Source organism: Plecotus auritus (assembly GCF_963455305.1).
Source record: "Plecotus auritus genome assembly, chromosome: 5".
Lineage (NCBI taxonomy): Eukaryota > Metazoa > Chordata > Mammalia > Chiroptera > Vespertilionidae > Plecotus > Plecotus auritus.
The window spans coordinates 134,033,351-134,051,824 of record NC_137776.1 but is presented as its reverse complement, the minus strand read 5'-3'; the positions used below and the strand labels follow the sequence as shown (position 1 = coordinate 134,051,824).

Below are 18,474 nucleotides of genomic sequence, written 5' to 3'. Positions count from 1 at the left end.
ACCTAAGGAGACATCTGCATGACCTTGGATTTGGCTATGGTTTCTTAAGCATGAGCAACAAAAAATAGACTCATTAAGATTAAAAATCTTTGCACATCAAAGGACACTGTCAAGAGAGTTACGAGATAACCAACAAGAGGGGAAACTATTTGCAAATCATATATCTATTAAGAGTTTAATATATAGAATATGTAATTAAACAGATCGCCTGCTCCTCATTCTGCTCCAGGCTTCAGTGACTGTTCATTCCATAAATATTCCTCAAACACGTGGAATGAATAATTGTGATTAAATGTAGTGCAAAGTTCTAGAGGGAAGATGCTTATTCAGTCCTGTTTATTAATTAAAATTTTTTTTAAATATATTTTTATTGACTTTCAGAGAGTAAGGGAGAGGGAGAGGGAGAGTGAGAGAGAAACATCAATCATGAGAGAGAATCATTGATTGGCTGCCTCCTGCACACCCCCTACTGGGGATCAAGCCCGCAACCTGGGCATGTGCCCTTGAACGGAATCGAACCTAGGACCCTTCAGTCCACAGGCAGACGCTCTAGCCACTGAACCAAACCAACTAGGGCTATTAATTAAAGTTTAATATGATACTTCTTTGATGATTTCCATTTGCTATGATACTGAAGTCCTCTCTCAAAGAGGACACAGACAACCAGGACAGCAACATTCAACACTCCAAAACCTATTTCAACTTCTTTAGTAAATGTTTTCTTTCATTGATTTATTCATCAAATATTTATTGAGGGCTTCCTATGCATCAAGCCGTGTAGAGTTGTGATTAACACCTGGCCACAGGTCTAGGTAGTCACTGACACCTCTCTCTTTCATTCTCATTCCATGGAATCGTAACCTTTATCCTCACATGTCCCTGCTATTTCAATGTTTTAGAAACCAACTCAGTCACACTGAACTGCTTCTAGTTCTCAGGAATCGCTCTCCTCTAGCTTTTGTGGCTGTTTTTCCCAGTGTTTGGAACACTTCTGGCCCCATCCTCCTCTTCAATAGTGCCATCTCAGTCTATATAACTCCTACTCATCTTTCAGACCTCAGCTTAGGACAATTTCTTCCAAATCCTGGTAAGAAGACTCTTCTCTGTGCTCAAAGAGCATCTTCAGACATCACCCATCATAACACATCACTTGGATTGCAATCTTGTGCTTGTTTGACTCCCCATTAGACTATAAGCTCCGTGAGTGCAGGAATCATGTCTAATTCACCGCGACCCTCAAGACCTAGCATGCTATCTGGCACATATTAGGTCTTTAATAAATATTTTTTGCGTGAGTGGGTATCATAATTTTCTCAGAATCGACATAACCAAGATGCCAATGTCATGAATCTCTATATTAGGGACAATCCTTCCAAATAGCCAAATAGCCTAGGTGCATGGTCCTGGGTAGGGCACACAGCAGTGACCCCTATCAGCAGTCACTGTACCCAGGGACAGTCAGTGCCATAATTTTAACAGCAAGCCACCAATGTCACACCTGCCCCCTCCCCATTCATTCTCAGGCCCACAAGAAGCAAACCCATCTTTGACACCACCTCAAACAGTCATTATAAAAAATGCAGGCTTTTATTTCACTTACTGCAGATGACTCACAGCCAAAGATCCACAACAAGTCATCCAGATCTTTTTCAGTGACTGTTTCATCAAGAGAAATACCAAGCTACAGAAATAAAAACAAAAGAGAAAAAAACATCAGCTCTAGACCCAAGAGAGGTCAAAGGTGAGAAGGTGCTGGATAAAACTCCCAGTCCTGTTAAAATATCAGAGTGCCAGTTGGTTACCAAATTGGCCCTTAGGCAAAAGGGACTAAGACCAGCCCCAGACTTTATAGGATTTAGTTTTATAAGCCACTTCTGGACTCTAATACCGTGATGGTCGCAGGGTACTCCTATTGGTACTGGATATCCTCACCTTTTTCTTCCCTTAACTTGCTTTATTATATCATTTATCATGGCGTTTACCATGAAAAGTTGTATTGTGAAGAGAGAAGTAAGAAAATATGTGCCTAACAGTCTCCTTTATGAAAACACAGTCTTAAGGAAAGATGAGAATGAAATATCCTTTGAAGGATTACAATGTTCCAAACTAGAGATGAAAATGGTTTATTTAAAAAAAAAAATAGATTGGGGGGTGGGGGTGGGCTAGAAGGGGTCATTGTGAGAAAAAAGGGGACATATGAATATTTTCAACAATAAAGAATATTTTTTAAAAAAATAGATTGTGCCCAAAGTTTCAATATTGATTTTTTTAAAATAAAGAGAAAAACTTTTAATGACAAAAGTCATGAAAATTTATGCAGTAAAAAAAAAGTCATGAAAACCTAGAGACTTTGTTAAAAAGAAAACAACAAACACCTGGAAGTTTGACTTACTGTGCCATCCTCAAAAAGCCGAAAATTGATTTGCCTCTGAGCAGCCCTGCTCAAAACCTCCTTCACTGAGCAGCCACACTGAATCTTCAAAGTGTCAAAGAACAGGTCATGCTGCAGTTGATGCCCCGCCCGCTTGAGACCTAAACAAGAGAGGAGGATCAACCAGTTTCCCCCACAGAAACCTGATCCTCTGCCACTGACATTTTCCAGAGAAATAAAGATTAAAATCCTACTAGAACAGTCTGTTCCTGCCCTACCCAGTGTTTTGTGGCTGCTTAAAAAATTCAATGTTTATTACTATACTACAGAAAATTGTAAAATCTATATATATAAAAGCCTAATATGCAAACTGTCCCGTTGGGAGTTCAACCAGGAGACCAGGAGTTTGATCGCTCGCTATGACATGCGCTGACCACCAGGGGGTGGCACGGAACAAAGGAAGGCCCCAGCCAGCAGCCAGAAGGCCCCGATCAGCCCTGATTGCTGGCCAGGCCTAGGGACCCTACCCTAGGGTCCATGCACCAGGCCTCCAGTCCTATATAATAAAAACCCAATATGCTAAGTGTCTGGTTGTCTAATCGGCCATTCAACCAATCAAAGCGTAATATGCTAATGATATGCTAAGGCTGCTCAACCGCTTGCTATGACGTGCACTGACCACCAGGGGGCAGACAGTCGACCAGTCAACCAGTAGCTATGACGTGTACTGACCACAGGGGGCAGACAGTCGACCATCAACCAGTCGCTATTATGCACACTGACCACCAAGGGGGCAGACGCTCAATGCAGGAGCTGCCCCCTGGTGGTCAGTGCACTCCCACAGGGGGAGCACCACTCAGCCAGAAGCTGGGCTCATGGCTGGTGAGCACAGTGGTGGTGGCGGGAGCCTCTCCCACCTCCGCAGCAATACTAAAGATGTCCAAGGGCTCCCAGACTGTGAGAGGGTGCAGGCCAGGCTGAGGGACCCCCCGAGTGCATGAATTTCCTGCACCAGGAAGAAAAGTCACCATAATCACCATCCAGAAATAACTAGTGGTTACGTTCTGGTATATATTCCTCTAGAACAGCCGTGGGCAAACTACGGCCCGCGGGCCGGATCCGGCTGTTCTATCTGGTTCTCTTGCTCTCCCCTCTGCTCCTTTACTTTGAATTTATATTAGTTCACACAAACACTCCATCCATGCTTTTGTTCCGGCCCTCCAGTCCAGTTTAAGAACCCATTGTGGCCCTCGAGTCAAAAAGTTTGCCCACCCCTGCTCTAGAACTTGTGTGTGTGTGTGTGTGTGTGTGTGTGTGTGTGTGTGTGTGTGATAGATCACATACATATATTTCTTTAACTTTAAAAAAAATTTTTAATATATCATCGACATTTTGCTTCTCTCAAAATCAAAACCCATATCATTGTTTTTAATGGCTGTGTATGGTCAAACTTACAGATGTACTATAATGTAACTATTTTCCATTGGCCATTTAGGTTATTTCCAAGATTGTGCTATTGTCAACAGTGTTTCAATGGAAACCCTTTACTTTCCTATTTTATTATTTCCTTTGGGTTTATACTTAGAAGTAGAATTTCTGCATGAAATATAGATATATTTTAAAAGCTTTTGACACATATTGTTTAAGTGTCCTTAAAAACAGAAGTCATATCAATATCAGCATTCTTTTTCATCTTTGCCAGTGTGATGGGAGAAAAACTATTCTGTTGTTTCAATTTACATTTCTTTGAATAATAGTGAGGTTGAAATTATATATGTTCATTGACTATGTGACTTTTAATTCTGTATAAAGAATTGAATATACAATGAGTTCTCAATTTCACTTACTCATGTTTATCAGTTTTGTTATGCCCAGAAGTTTTTTAAAAAGATATGTGACTCACCTTCAGACAAAATCAAAGTGGCATTGTGTACCCTCCTAGCAATATGCTCCAGCCCTCGGGAACCATGGTAGATGGCAAACATGGCAGCCATATTCGCCAAGAGAGCCTAAAATGACAAAGAGCATTTAAGGAATTATGTTCAACAATGTGATGAAAGACAATTAATAGAAGGGACTATTCTTTTGACTTGAAATGCCAAATTGAAAACAGAGACAAAACAAAATGATCAGATTTCTTGCATTCTCTATGCTACTTGGGGACCACTTATAAGACAGGTGAACACCTGAGGGAAAGACACAGCATCCAAGATACTGTGGACTCACTATGTTAAACCTCCAAATATGACCATTATAAAGGGGTTCCATACATGCAATATAATCATGTCATCCATAAAGGGGAAGATCAGGGTGTCACAGACATCAACATACAAAATTTCATGTTGGAATACAGAGGAGCCATAAAGACCTCGGTGGGGGAAAATGACAACTAAGAATTTTATACTCAAACAGTTCTTCAAGGATAAAAAAAACAAAAGTTTTCAAAAACAGAGGAACTGAGGGAATACAATTCTCCTGAGGCCTTTAATAAATCAGTAGAAGGTGAATTTCAATAACCAAGAGATAAACAGAGAATCTGTGGCAAAGATGACAGTGCAGTTGTTACAGGTAGAAATCTGGAGTCAAAGACACAGAGTGTTCAAGGAACAGCTCAAAATATATCAGTCATCTTTTAACATAAGAGAATAATTTCACGCTTACAAAGAGAATGACACTGGAGTTGTCACTTGTTTAATGAAATCAATTTTGAAAAGGAAACAAGACAACAGAGAGTTAAAAGATCTCCAGAATGAGAAGATGAAACTCAGAGAAGACAGAGTATAGCTATCTCCACTTTAATAATCGCAGAAAAAGATAGAGATCTTTCATAATCCAGTTAAATAATGAAATATCAGCTATACATAAACTGGAATAAAAAAGAATTAACAGCTCTGGCCAGCATGGCTCAGTGGTTGAGCATTGACCTATGATCCAGGAGGACACAGTTTGATTCCTGGTCAGGGCACATGCCAGGGTTGTGGGCTCATTCCTCAGTGGGGGGCGTGCAGGAGGCAGCCAATTAATTATTATGCCTCATCACTGATGTTTCAGTCTCTCTTCCTCTCTTTTCCTCTCCGAAATCAATAAATATATATATATATATGTATATATATATTTTTTAAAAAAAGAACTTGTTCATTGTAGACAGCCCAAGTTCACTTGGAAAATTAGAAAGCCCTAATGCACTTATGATCAGACAGACACATCCTGGGAGAAGATGGGCAGAAAGGATAAGACAGGGGCAGTCAGCTGAGAGGAAGGGAAAATATGTAAGCAGAGAATTCAACAAATGGAGTGTAAACTATAGAAAGTAAAGGCATCATGTAAAGATCCATTAGATGTCAACAGAGGAAAAGCATGTGACAACTGACTCCTTCCTGTGACACTAGAAGAGCTCTTACCTTCCTGAGGCAAAAAATCTTACCTAATAATAGACAAACATGTAAATTGACCATACCTCCACTATGCCCACAGCCAATCAGGATTGAGTATGCAAATTAACCTGCCAAAGATGGTGGGTTAATTTGCATATGCAGGCGAGGAGCGGCCAGGAGGGGCGGGACACCTGCTATGACAGGGAGGGGAGCCACGGAGGGAGCTACAGGAGCAGTGCTCCACCGGGAGCGAGAAATTGCAGGCTCCTGGGCAGTTGGGAGCGAAGCCAGGGGAAGGAAGGCCTATTCTTGCACGAATATCGTGCAACAGGCCTCTAGTAATATAAGAAAACCAACCGAAGAAACGTCTCCAAAGACCAAACTGCCTATAAGAACTAACTATTAGAAGACCTTATCATGTGCTGCCTCACTGAAGAGGCTTTCTAAACCCTGGTGGTGCTTTGAGCCGATGCCCTGAGAGGGAAGAACACTGGACTGCCCATTGAGGTATATGTGAGATCTCTCTCCTTCTCTGACCCTGACTGAAAGAGGTAAACTCAGAACAGACCACATGCTCAGAGTGGCCTTCCACCTGACCCTAGGAGTTGGCTGGATATCAGAAAATACTGCTCCCCCTTGCCTAAGCCCTTGGGCAACTTTCTGGTAACTCCTCGTCTTTTATCCCACCCACTTCAGGAATGCCCCTCATGAGCTCCCAGTGAGCGTACCCTATGCCCACCACCCGCTTGCCAGTGGGATCATCCCCTCAAGTATAGTCACCTAAAGCACACTCACTTTGCCCTCCTCACCCCATCCTGGAGGGCCTCCATCTGAGTCTGAAGAGAAGGTGCCCAGTCACCACACATAATAAACCTGCCCCATGGACAATAATGCTAGAGACCCTAAAGTCTGAAGTGTGTGCATACACAGAGCACCAGGAAAATACATTGTATTTTTGTTTCTGACAAGACCACAAGGCTTCTCTACCAATAAGATCTTAACATTTCTGGTGGAACATAAATTAATGAACAATTAAGTGAATGAATGAGTAGCTCATGTCTATAAAATAGACTAGAAGGCATTCAGGGGACAGGCCAGGTATGTGACCTACCTGAGCAGTACAGATGTTGCTGGTAGCCTTGTCTCTCCGGATGTGTTGCTCCCTAGTTTGAAGAGCAAGACGATACACTTCTTTCCCAGTGGCATCTCTGGGCCAAGAATAAAACATCCAATTAGCACAGGTAATCAGAGTAGTAGGAATTGTCATAAAGGACCTGCTTTTTTTCCTTCCAAGCTTGAAGTGAATTTAGCAAATTTCCTTGGGTACAAGGCCATAAAGAAACAACTTCCAAATCGTCCCCTTCTAACTAGCACTATTAATTTTTAGGTTGTACTGTGGGGATTTGAGGACCCCAGATAGAGACATTAAGGCTGGGAAACTTGAAAGAAAATTTTCCAGGAATTACCCAGCCAAATATAATGATGGTGATTGAGGATTAATTATCACTCTGAGCTTCTTGGCAGACTCAGGAAAAAGAGAAATATCTGACAAAAAAACAACAACAACACACACACACACAAAAAACCAACGGCTTCTCTGTATTAGAAATCTGAAGTGACTATATAGCTATAAATTAAAATTATGTTAATCAGCTTACCACTTGTCTCTAATCAACATTTTCCCCTCCTAATACAATTAAAAATTTGTATAAGCACAAATATTTAGCAGTCTCATCCTTTCTTTCATCAAACTTTGGGGTCCATTTTTCAGAAAGGTAAGAAGTTCAATATAAAAATCAGCAGACAGCCTTGGCTGAATGAATAGCTCAGTTGGTTAAAGCATCATCCAATGTGCCAAGGTTGCAGGTTCAATTCCTGGCCAGGGTACATACAGGAATCAACCAATGAGTGCATAAGTAAGTAGAAAAATAAAAATCAGCAAACAATAATTAACACATTACATTTTTAAATTGGAAAGCCCTGTGCCTCATCTTGTCTGGTGAAGACATTACTGGGGAAAAAAAGCTAATGGAATACTTGAAGAAACTTATTTTTACACTAAAAAACAAGGCGCCTTTTGCTATCGTGTGGCAAACTGAGAGTACTTTTAAACTTCACATCACCATCACATCATTCACTACTCCAGACTATTCACTTACATCAATATGTCAGCTTTTATGAAGGGTCAAAAAGATCATGCTAAATTTCCCAATAATGATCATGGCTTTCACCCTGGCCAATGTGGCTCAGTTGGTTGGAGCATTGTCCCATGCACTGAAGGGTCTCAGGTTTGATTCCCAGTCAGGGCACATACCCAGGTTTCAGGTTCGTCCCCCTGGGGTGACTATGGGAGGCAACCGATCAATGTTTTCCTCTCGGATCGATGTTTCTTTCTCTCCCTTTATCTCTAAAATCATTAGAAAACATGTCTTCAGGTGAGGGTAAAAAAATAATAAAGAATAATCATGGCATTCATCTAACATCTTTTTTAAAAAATCATTTTTATGGATTTAAGAGAGGAAGGGAGACGGAGAGAGAAAAAGAAGCATCAATGATGAGAATCATTAACTGGCTGCCTCCTGCACATCCCTTACTGGGGATCGAGCCTGCAACCTGGGCATGTGTCCTGACTAGGAATTGAACTGTGACCTCCTGGTTCATAGGTCAACTCAACCACTGACCCACACCAGGTGGGCTAAATTCTTAATCTGAGGAGCTTCTTCAATGAGAAGCACTCAAGAGAGTACATGTGGAAATTAGTCCAATGGCCAAGTGGTGGGCCTCTAGGAAATAATGTGGATCTCACTCAATATGTGCATGATAATCTCTCATTGCACTTATCTTTACATAACTGTGTAGCATAATACTTTTGAGAAAGAAAACATATAAAACACATCTAAAATATTCAGTCTCTCAAAGAACTCTTCAACTTAAGTAAATTTATATATGTAACCTCAGAACAACTATGGTATGGATTACACACATACTTTTTCAAATAATGTACAAACTCATGGCATCTGAGAAGAGATACTGACTAGTTCACACCCCAAATAGATTCTCCCTTCTGATTCTATGTTGTACACTTCTTTAATCAACCCCATGTGACCCAGTTAGGTTTAAAGAGAAATCAACAACTTTTGTGATCAAGAGAAGGAACAGGGGCCTGGCCAATATGGCTCAGTAGTTGAGCATCGACCGATGAACCAGGAGGTCATGGTTCGATTCCCAGTCAGGGCACACTCCCAGTCATGGGCTTGATCTCGAGAGTGGGGCATGCAGGAGGCAGCCAATCAATGATTCTCTCTCATCATTGATGTTTCTATCTGTCTCTCCCTCTCCCTTCCTCTCTCTGAAATCAATAAAAATTTGTATTATTTTTAAAAAGAGAGAGAAGGAGCAGTGAAAATCATGGCCACAATAAAAAAGGAGAAACGTGAGTTGCTTTACCTTGTAACTCCCACCATTCTTCCAGGCATCATCCTCACCAGGTTTTCTCTGACAGCAAAAAAGGCTGCATGTGGTCCACCATAGCCCAGTGGCACCCCAAATCTCTGTGAGCTGCCAAGGGCGATGTCTACCCCAAATTCTCCAGGAGGCCTCAAGATACACAGAGCTAAAAGGTCAGTAGCACAGCAAGCCAAGCTCTAGAAAGGAAACGAGAAAGTGGACAAGGTTGTTACCTTCCCTGAGAGTAGTGATAGAGCAGCCCATTACCTCCATTATAAGGAGACTGGCAGAGTTGGTTCCTATTACGTGAACTTCACTTATTCATCCACTTAAAATATTTACTGAGTGCCTTTTATGTGCCAGGGATCAATAAACAAAACAAACTTGAGGAAAGAAGGAAGGAAAAAGACAGCTTTACCATTCCAAGTGATAAAGGTATGTAAATTAAGAGACACCAGAACTAATAATTCAAAGTTGAGATATACCTCCGTGGACCCCCACAAGGAGAGATTTGCTTACCCCAGTCTGATGGGCTCTCTCTACGAGTTCAGTGAAGTCTTCCACCTTCCCCTCAGTGTCTGGGTACTGGAACAGCACTCCACTGACATCTTTCCCACTGAAGTCCATTTCAGGGAATAACTTCAACTCAATGAGGACTCCAGCATATCTGGAAAGAGAGAAGACAAAAAACACTCATGTTTTTGGTTTGTAAGGAAAAATCAAAAAGCCTACAGTTTCTTTTCCATAATATAGCATATATAGCATTCATAATCTGTGTCTTTTCTCAATGCCCACCCACTACCACATCCCAATACACACACACACACACACACACACACACACACACACACACACACACACACACCCTCATACCCAGACCTTCAGTGGTAACAATGTTTCAAACCAACTCAATTGCATCCAACAGCTCAGCTTCTGTTTTTCTCATCCACAGGTACTACTCCCCTTTCCTGCCAGAACCAGCTCCTGAGATAAGACCAGAAACACTGCCTCCTAGGGCTAAAGAACCAATATCTGTAACAGCAGCGTCATTGCCACTTTCACTCTGGATAAGTCTTTAGGTGAATAGAAAACCATCAGTAAGATAAGGAGGAGACAGACCTTCCTTAGGTTCCTAAAACCATCTAATTCCAACATCTGTGAGAAACCCCTTCTGAAGGGATAGTGGCATGGGTAGGAGGAAGATTACCCAGCTTTTACAAGGAGAAAGCAAATAAATACATCCACAAGTGGTAGTTGTGCTATATTTGTGTGATCTCATTGCAACACCTAAATACAATATGCTTTCTTCTACATCACTCTACACTTACAGCAGACTGCAAAATCTTAACAGTTGTGTGAGAATCCCATTTCCCCCCGGTTTTTCAAAGTTTCCACAACATTGTTGAAATTATTTAAATATTTTAAATTTTCTTTTTACAGAAACAAAAACACACACATGATAATAGAAAGCAAATGCAATTAAAAGCACCGTGTATTTTCTACTCAATTCTGACACTGTTTACTTACCAGCAAGATCCTAGGAAGCAAGTGGGAGGGAAAGTAAAACTCAACAACCCCAATTTAAACCAGGTTCACCTCCAACCAGTTTGGAAGTAAGGAAGAAAACCAGTCTAGATGAGCATGATGTTGTCCCTAGTTCAAAATGTGAATAAAAGTAATTACTTGGCTCGCGTCTGGATGACAGCTATTGTCTGTGGGTGGCAACGAGGGTCAACAAAAAATTTCCTCCTCTTGGTGTGTCTGTTGAAAAGGAAAATCACATTCAAGCATGAACATTAAAGAAATCAGAGTATCTTCTAAGAATGCAAAGCAAAGATGGTACTTAGGGAAATTCTGAACATAGCATTGTAAACCAAAAAAAAAAAAGGACTGCTATGGAAAGTAACCCCACAGGGTGATCTGATCATAAATTCCCAACTGGGAAGGCCATGGTGGGTAGTCATGCTCCAGGCATTTAATTTTAGTAAAAGGTTTACCTTTGCCTTAGGCAAGCCCTGTCCACTGTTTCTGTGCATCTAGATTAAAACACCTTTGAAATAAGCCCTAATGTCAAGAAAGCACATAATCTTAACTATCCTGTAATCCCATCCCCATCTCGCTCTCTCCCTTCTCCAAGTAATCTTCCTTACATTCCCTCCTTAATTTCAAATGCATAAAAGAAGCTGCAAACCTGTTATTCTCCCGAGCATTTGAGATCTTGCTCCCTGGCATCATTTGGACTCAAACTCTTGTGAAAATTCTTTACAGGTTTGGACGTTTCTTATGTTGACAGAATCAAAAACACTGGGGCATTAATGATCAATGAGATTTACTGAATAGATTTCCACTGAAATCCAATTCCAATCCGATTTAGCAAAATCGGTGGTGGTAGATGGGAGAACAGATGGATGAGAAAGAGAAATGATGACCATAAATGAAAAGCTAAGAAGAATAACCAGAGGGGTGAGTGGGCAGCATTCCTTTGTAGCTGTTTATCCATCACAGGAGGAAGAGCCCCCAGGCTACCTGGAAAGCAGAAGGGCCTCTAGCTGCAACTTGGAGGTCTCCATACCTGTTGAGCGAGTTTGGGGCTCACCACCTCTCCAATTTGCAGAAGCCAAGAGACTTACATGGGCATTCAAGACCAGAAGCACAAAACCTCAGACAGGTACACCATGAATGTACCAACCAGATGACCATCTACATGAGAATTCTCCAGGTAGATAGCACAAATGTGCTCACAAGGCAAAGAAAGAAATAAGGTGAGGAACTGGAGAGCAATGAACGAACTATACACCATGACCCAGCCATTCTACCTCTAGACACACATCCTCAGGAAATAATCAGAGCTTTTGACAAAGAGGAGAGAGTCTGGGAGATGCCCCTTACCTTGACAGTCTCACACTGGGCCTCTCACCTGTGGCACAGCTGCATCGCCTCTGCAGCCGCGGTCGCCTCATCCAGCAGGGATGCATTGGCCATGTCCATGCCTGTGATGTCACACACCATTGTCTGGTAATTCAGTAAACTCTCCAGTCTCCCCTGAGACACCTCTGGCTGGTACGGAGTATACTGGGTGATCCTGTGAGGGAAATAAAGGACATGTCCATACTGTGACTCCCCTATTCAGAAAAGGTCACCAAATGTCTTCATTTTAGAAATCACTATCTAAAAATTAAGTTTACCACTCTTGAGAATTATATATAATGGATCAATTAGCTTCCCTTTTTGCCTCTCTAAGGAAGCTCAGAATTAAATTATAATAATATTATTCTTTGGCCGAAACCGGTTTGGCTCAGTGGATAGAGCGTCGGCCTGCGGACTGAGGGGTCCCGGGTTCGATTCCGGTCAAGGGCATGTACCTTGGTTGCGGGCACATCCCCAGTGGGAGGTGTGCAGGAGGCAGCTGATCAATGTTTCTCTCTCATCGATGTTTCTAGCTCTCTATCCCTCTCCCTTCCTCTCTGTAAAATATCAATAAAATATATTTTAAAAAAATAATAATATTATTCTTTGTTTGGAGATAATCAGTACTTAATTTTCTACTCCTCCAAGTGATTTTTAAAATTTTAATTTCTATTTTATTATTTTTCTATAAATTTTATTTATTGATTTTAGAGGGGGAGAGAGAAACATCAAGTTGTTGTTCCACTTATTTAGGCATTCATTGGTTATTTCTTGTATGTGCCCTGACCAGGGATCAACCCCACAACCTTGGCACAGCAGATGATGGCCTAAGCAACTGATTTACCCAGCCAGGGCTACAGTTCGATTTTAATGATCTTTTGTATGTCTTTTATTGTAAGCTGGCTCTTACAATCCACTTGAGCCTACCTATGATATTATAAACAGAAATTGTACTTCCTATTATCTTTCTTCTATCTAAAAAGCTCACCCCATTCACAGTTCACAATAGGAACATATTCAAGAATCTTATATCTAACACTTAAACTTGTTTACTGGGGGGGAGAATATTTGTTTTACACTATCCAGAAGTTCTATATGCTCCTAAGATGTTAATAGAGGTTCATTTAAAAATTTTCACTATCCAATTATTAAGAGTCTATGGACATTAACTCCATAGCTATCAATATCAAGGATAAAAATGGTTAGAAGGCAGCATAAATATGAATTCTAATCTTACCTCCTCCAGTTATTAACCAAATATGTATCTTTAAGTAAGTAAGGTAACCCACTCAGTATCTTCATCCTTTTTTTTTCAGTCCTTCATTCATTCACTCACCCTACAAATATTTACCTCATGCTTATAAAGAGAAATACGATAGCTTCTGGTGACACCTAATAAGCACAATGGGTAATAGTAATGAGGAAAAGGAGACAATAAATGAAAGAAATTATTTCAGAGTGATGAATATTATAAAGAAAATAAAATAATGCCCAGCTGTGGTGGCTCAGTGGATTGAGCATCGTCCCATGGACCAAGAGGTCCCAGGTTCAATTTCCAGTCAGGGCAAATGCCCAGGTTGCGTGCAGGCTTGATCCCCAGTAGGGGGTGTGCAGGAGGCAGCCAATCAGTGATTCTCATCATTGATGTTTCTCTCTCTCCCTCTCCCTTCCTCTCTGAAATCAATAAAATATATTATTTTTTTAAAAAAAGAAAGAAAAGAAGGTGATAGAATAGAGGGTGACTGAGGACTTGTGACAGAGCTGCTATTTCTTCACCAAGAATCCGTTCCACCAAAATGGATCGGACTGGGGCTCTGGCTCTTGCACGTCACTGACATTGCTTCATATCAGTATTGTTTTGTCTTCCCAAGCCAGAAGAGTATAAGGAAAAAATGTTAGGTGTTTTGTTTTGGTTTGGTTTGATTTTTTTCAAGCCCTTCTACTTTCTCTCCTGCTCTGGTCATCATGTTCAGGATATTTCCACCCATCTTTTAGTTTTCTTTTTTGAAAGCTTTGAAATAAATGTCTTCTTACCTTTGATGGGGAGTGGGGTAGGGAAGCTTGCCATACCAAGCAGTACAATGTAACGACTGAAATTATTTTCTGGCAGCTTTTATTGGGGGGGGGGGGGTGTGTGCGCGCGCGCGCACGCGCGCGCGCGTGCATAGCAGAGTAAATTTTTGCTTCAGTTAACTTCTTGAACAGCCTGGCTTAGGAAGTATAAGTCCATTTGCCAAATTCTAAGTGAGTGGTGAACTGGAATTAATAAGGCACGCAATACATGATGCAGACAAAGTAGAAAGGGAATCTGAGCAGAAATGCAGTCACACAAAAGACGTAGACAAGGGGCAATTGTGACCTCAGATCAGATAAGACTTTCACACACAGCAGGGCCGGCCACCATGAAGACATATGTTTAGATTGCCTGGCTAGCATTAAACTTTCATTTTACTCAGAATCACTGACAAATAGATGCACAAACTTGCACACATGTGCACGTACCAGCTAGTCCATCTAATAAATGGGAAAGATTCATTATATCCATAAAGATAGATATAGACTATACAATAGGGAGAGGGAGAGGGAGATAGAGCAAGAGAGAGAGAGAGAGAGAGAGAGAGAGAGAGAGAGAGAGAGAGAGAGATGCTCCAAAGAATTCATCACAGCATTGAATATAATATTGAAAAATAAGCAGCCCTTGCTGGTGTGACTCAGTTGGTTGGAGGGTTCAATTCCCAGTCAGGGTACATACATAGGTTATAAGTTCGATTCCTGGCTGGAGCACATGCAGGAGGCAACCAATGTTTCTCGCATCGATATTTCTCTCTCTCTTTCTCCCTCTACCTTCCTTCTGGTTCATGGGTCGGTACTCAATCACTGAGCCACACTGAACAGGTGGTCTCTTTTCTTCTTGATCTGTGACTTTTCTTTATATAGTTTTCCTTCAGCTTTATTGAGGAATAATTAACAAATAAAATTAGGTATATGTAAAGTGTGATGATTTGATATATGCATATTTTGTGAAGTGATTACCACAATCAGATTGATTTCAGTGTCTTTTCCATATCATAGTCACATTTATATTTAAAGTAAGATTACACTCTATGAAAAGTTTAGTATCCTGATTCCTCCCCCCACAACCCATTAATGTTATTCCATGGGCAGTTTCTGATAAGTTTAAATATTGTTCAACAACATAATTTTCATTATGTGGAATTAAATCATTTTTATCATAATTTATTTAACAAGGTCCCTAAAAGTTGAATACTACTTTTTGAAAAATATGTATTCATTAAATTAATTGGGGTGATTACTTTTGATTTAAATATTAGAAGTAGCATAACAATGAACCACCTCATCTTTGTCTTATTTTCTTTTTTTTAAATAAATCTTTATTCAGATTATTACAATTATTTCTCCTTTTTCCCCCATAGCTCCCCTCCACCCATTTCCCACCCCACCTTCTGCCCTTACCTGCCCCCCACTGTCCTCATCCATAGGTATATGATTTTTGTCCATTCTCTTCATGAACCCCCCATTCCCCTTTCCCCCTGAGAATTATCAGTCCACTCCCTTTCTATGCCCCTGATTCTATTATATTCACCAGATTATTCTGTTCCTCAGGTTTTTAATTCACTTGATTTTTAGGTTCACTTGTTGATAGGTATGTATTTGTTGTTCATAATTTTTATCTTTACTTTTTTCTTCCTCCTCTTCTTTAAGAATACCTTTCAGCATTTCATATAATACTGGTTTGGTGGTGATGAACTCCTTCAGCTTTTTCTTATCTGTGAAGCTCTTTATCTGCCCTTCAATTCTGAATGATAGCTTTGCTGGGTACAGTAATCTTGGTTGTAGGTTCTTGCTATTCATCACATTGAAAATTTCTTGCCACTCCCGTCTGGCCTGCATAGTTTCTGTTGAGAAGTCAGCTGACAGTCGTATGGGTGCTCCCTTGTAGGTAATTAACTGTTTTTCTCTTGCTGCTTTTAATATTCTCTCTTTGTCTTTTGCTCTTGGCATTTTAATTATGATGTGTCTTGGTGTGGTCCTCTTTGGATTCCTTTTGTTTGGGGTTCTGTGGGCTTCCTGGGCTTGTAAGTCTATTTCTTTCACCAGGTGGGGGAAGTTTTCGGTCATTATTTCTTCAAATAGGTTTTCAGTATCTTGCTCTCTCTCTTCTTCTGGCACCCCCATAATTCTGATGTTGGTACGCTTGAAGTTGTCCCAGAGTCTTCTTACATTATCTTCAACTTTTGGGATTTTTTTTTTTGCTTTTTGCTTTTTCGGTTGAGTGTTTTTTGCTTCTTTGTATTTCACTTCTTTGACTTGATTCTTGTGTTCCTCTATTCTGTTTCTGGGTCTCTGTATAATATTTTTTATTTCAGTCAGTGTATGTTTAATTTCTAGTTGGTCCTTTTTCATATCTTCGAGGGTCTCGTTATATTTATCGGCCTTTTCTAGGATATTCTTAAAAAGTCTTATCACCGTGGTTTTGAATTCTATATCCAGTCGTTTGTTTTCCTCCATTTCTTTCATTTGTGATCTGATTCTTTGACCCCGCATTTTCATTGATTCCCTGAGTTGGTAAGGTAGATATTTGTGCTAGGTTTCCAATATGGCCCAGTGGGTCTGCTTCCCCAGTTAACCTGAGGTGGACACTCTTGGTGCACCCCTTTGTGGACTGTGTGTACAGCCTTGTTGTAATTAAGTCTTTATTGTTGTTGGTATCACTGGGAAGAATTGACCTCCGGGCCAGTTGGCTGTAAGGATCAGCTGTGTCTATGCTGGGAGAAGTTCGGTGCTGGAGACAGCCTTATAGGATTAGACTTGCCAAATTGCAATAGCCTCTGTGCTCAGCTTGGATGGGGTGGAGTCTCAGTTTTGGCTTCCTGTCAGCCTTGCCCTTGCGCGCATGTGCGCTTTCAGTCCTCCGCCTTCCCCAGCTCGAGTCTCCGCCTGAGAGTCCAGACTCCCCCCACAAGAGCGTGGCTCCCCAGGGGCTCGCCTGGAACTGGGGTTCACTGCAGTCAGAACTGGGGCTGAGTGCCGTCAGGAGCCTCTGACTCCCTTTCACTAGGGAAAGCCTGTGGCAACCTCCGCAGCCTTTGTGCGCACTTTCAGTCCTCCGCCTTCCCCGGCTCCCGAGTCTCCGCCCGAGAGTCCAGACTCCCCCCCGTAAGAGCGTGGGTCCCCAGGGGTTCGCCCGGAACTGGGGTTCAGTGCAGTCAGAACTGGGGTTCAGTGCGGTCGGAGGCTTCCTTCCCCCTTCCGCCAGAGAAAGTCAGCCAGGCTCTCAGCCGCCCTTCCTCTCTGCGCGCACAAAGCCCCTTTGCCGTACCTCCAATTCTCTGTGAGCTTTCCTCTTTCCTTCTAGTTGTAGAATTTTCACTCAGCCAGCTTTCCTGTGGTTCTGGATGGTGTCCGTTCTGTCTTTTAGTTGTAGTTTTGAAATTGTTGTGCGAGGCAGCAGTTTAGGTGTTTACCTATGCCGCCATCTTGGTTTCTCCCTAATTCTGTCTTATTTTCTTAGGATAAATTTCTAGAAGTGGAATTTTGAATCATGAGATCATTAATTTTAAGGCTTTCAATACATATTGCCATGTTCTCTCAAGAAAGATCATACCAAATTGTACTGCCTTAACTAGTAGAGTGCTTCACAGGTTTCCCTGCATGTTCACAACCCTAAGAAGCCCTAGTTTTCAACTTTAATTCTTTAACTTGCTACTTATGAACTGGAACAAGTAACTAAAACACTCTCTTGGTGATCAATAGAGTTAACATCACCAATATTGTATTTTCTTAATACTCAAATGAGATTAATGTGCTCTATGGTGCATTTGAAAATGGTAAAATTCTGCTCAAATGTTGGTTGTTTTAAAAAAGTTGTTTTTGGCCTGGCCGGTGTGGCTCAGTGGTTGAGTGTTGACCTATGAACGAGGAGGTCACAGTTCAATTCCTGGTCAGGCACATGGCCTGTTGCCAGCTCCATCCGCAGAGTGGGGCGTGCAGGAGGCAGCCGATCAATGATTCTCTCTCATCACTAAGGTTTATATATATCTCTCCCTTTCCCTTCCTCTCTGAAATCAACAAAAATGTATTTTTTTTTAGTTGTTTTTGGCTCTGGATAGGTAGCTCAGTTGGTGAGAGGGTCGTCCCAATACACCAAGATTGTGGGTTAGATCCCCAGTCAGGACATATACAAGAATAAATAAATTTTAAAGAGTTATTTTCCCCCTCTATTTTGGCCCTTAAATAAATTGAAGAAGTTAACATAGACTTTTCCCCAAAAGAATCACTCATAGTTCTATTCAAATACTACTATTAGATATTTCTACTTGGGATCTATTTTTTCCTGGACATTATATCCCATGT

General features: G+C 41.2%; 1 protein-coding gene across 2 annotated transcripts in view; it reads right to left on the bottom strand.

Moving 5' to 3' along the window:
- GLDC (glycine decarboxylase) overlaps nucleotides 1–18,474 on the bottom strand; it is an 89,048-nt gene that overhangs the window by 47,701 nt on the left and 22,873 nt on the right. For both annotated transcript variants that reach the window (XM_080669557.1, XM_080669558.1), the window contains exons 4-11: nucleotides 12,110–12,274; nucleotides 10,876–10,953; nucleotides 9,712–9,859; nucleotides 9,193–9,389; nucleotides 6,857–6,953; nucleotides 4,275–4,380; nucleotides 2,393–2,532; nucleotides 1,601–1,681 (exon numbers count right to left, since the gene is read on the bottom strand). In XM_080669557.1, coding sequence (XP_080525683.1) covers nucleotides 1,601–1,681; nucleotides 2,393–2,532; nucleotides 4,275–4,380; nucleotides 6,857–6,953; nucleotides 9,193–9,389; nucleotides 9,712–9,859; nucleotides 10,876–10,953; nucleotides 12,110–12,274 — 1,012 coding nt within the window. The remainder of the gene's footprint in view (nucleotides 1–1,600; nucleotides 1,682–2,392; nucleotides 2,533–4,274; nucleotides 4,381–6,856; nucleotides 6,954–9,192; nucleotides 9,390–9,711; nucleotides 9,860–10,875; nucleotides 10,954–12,109; nucleotides 12,275–18,474) is intronic.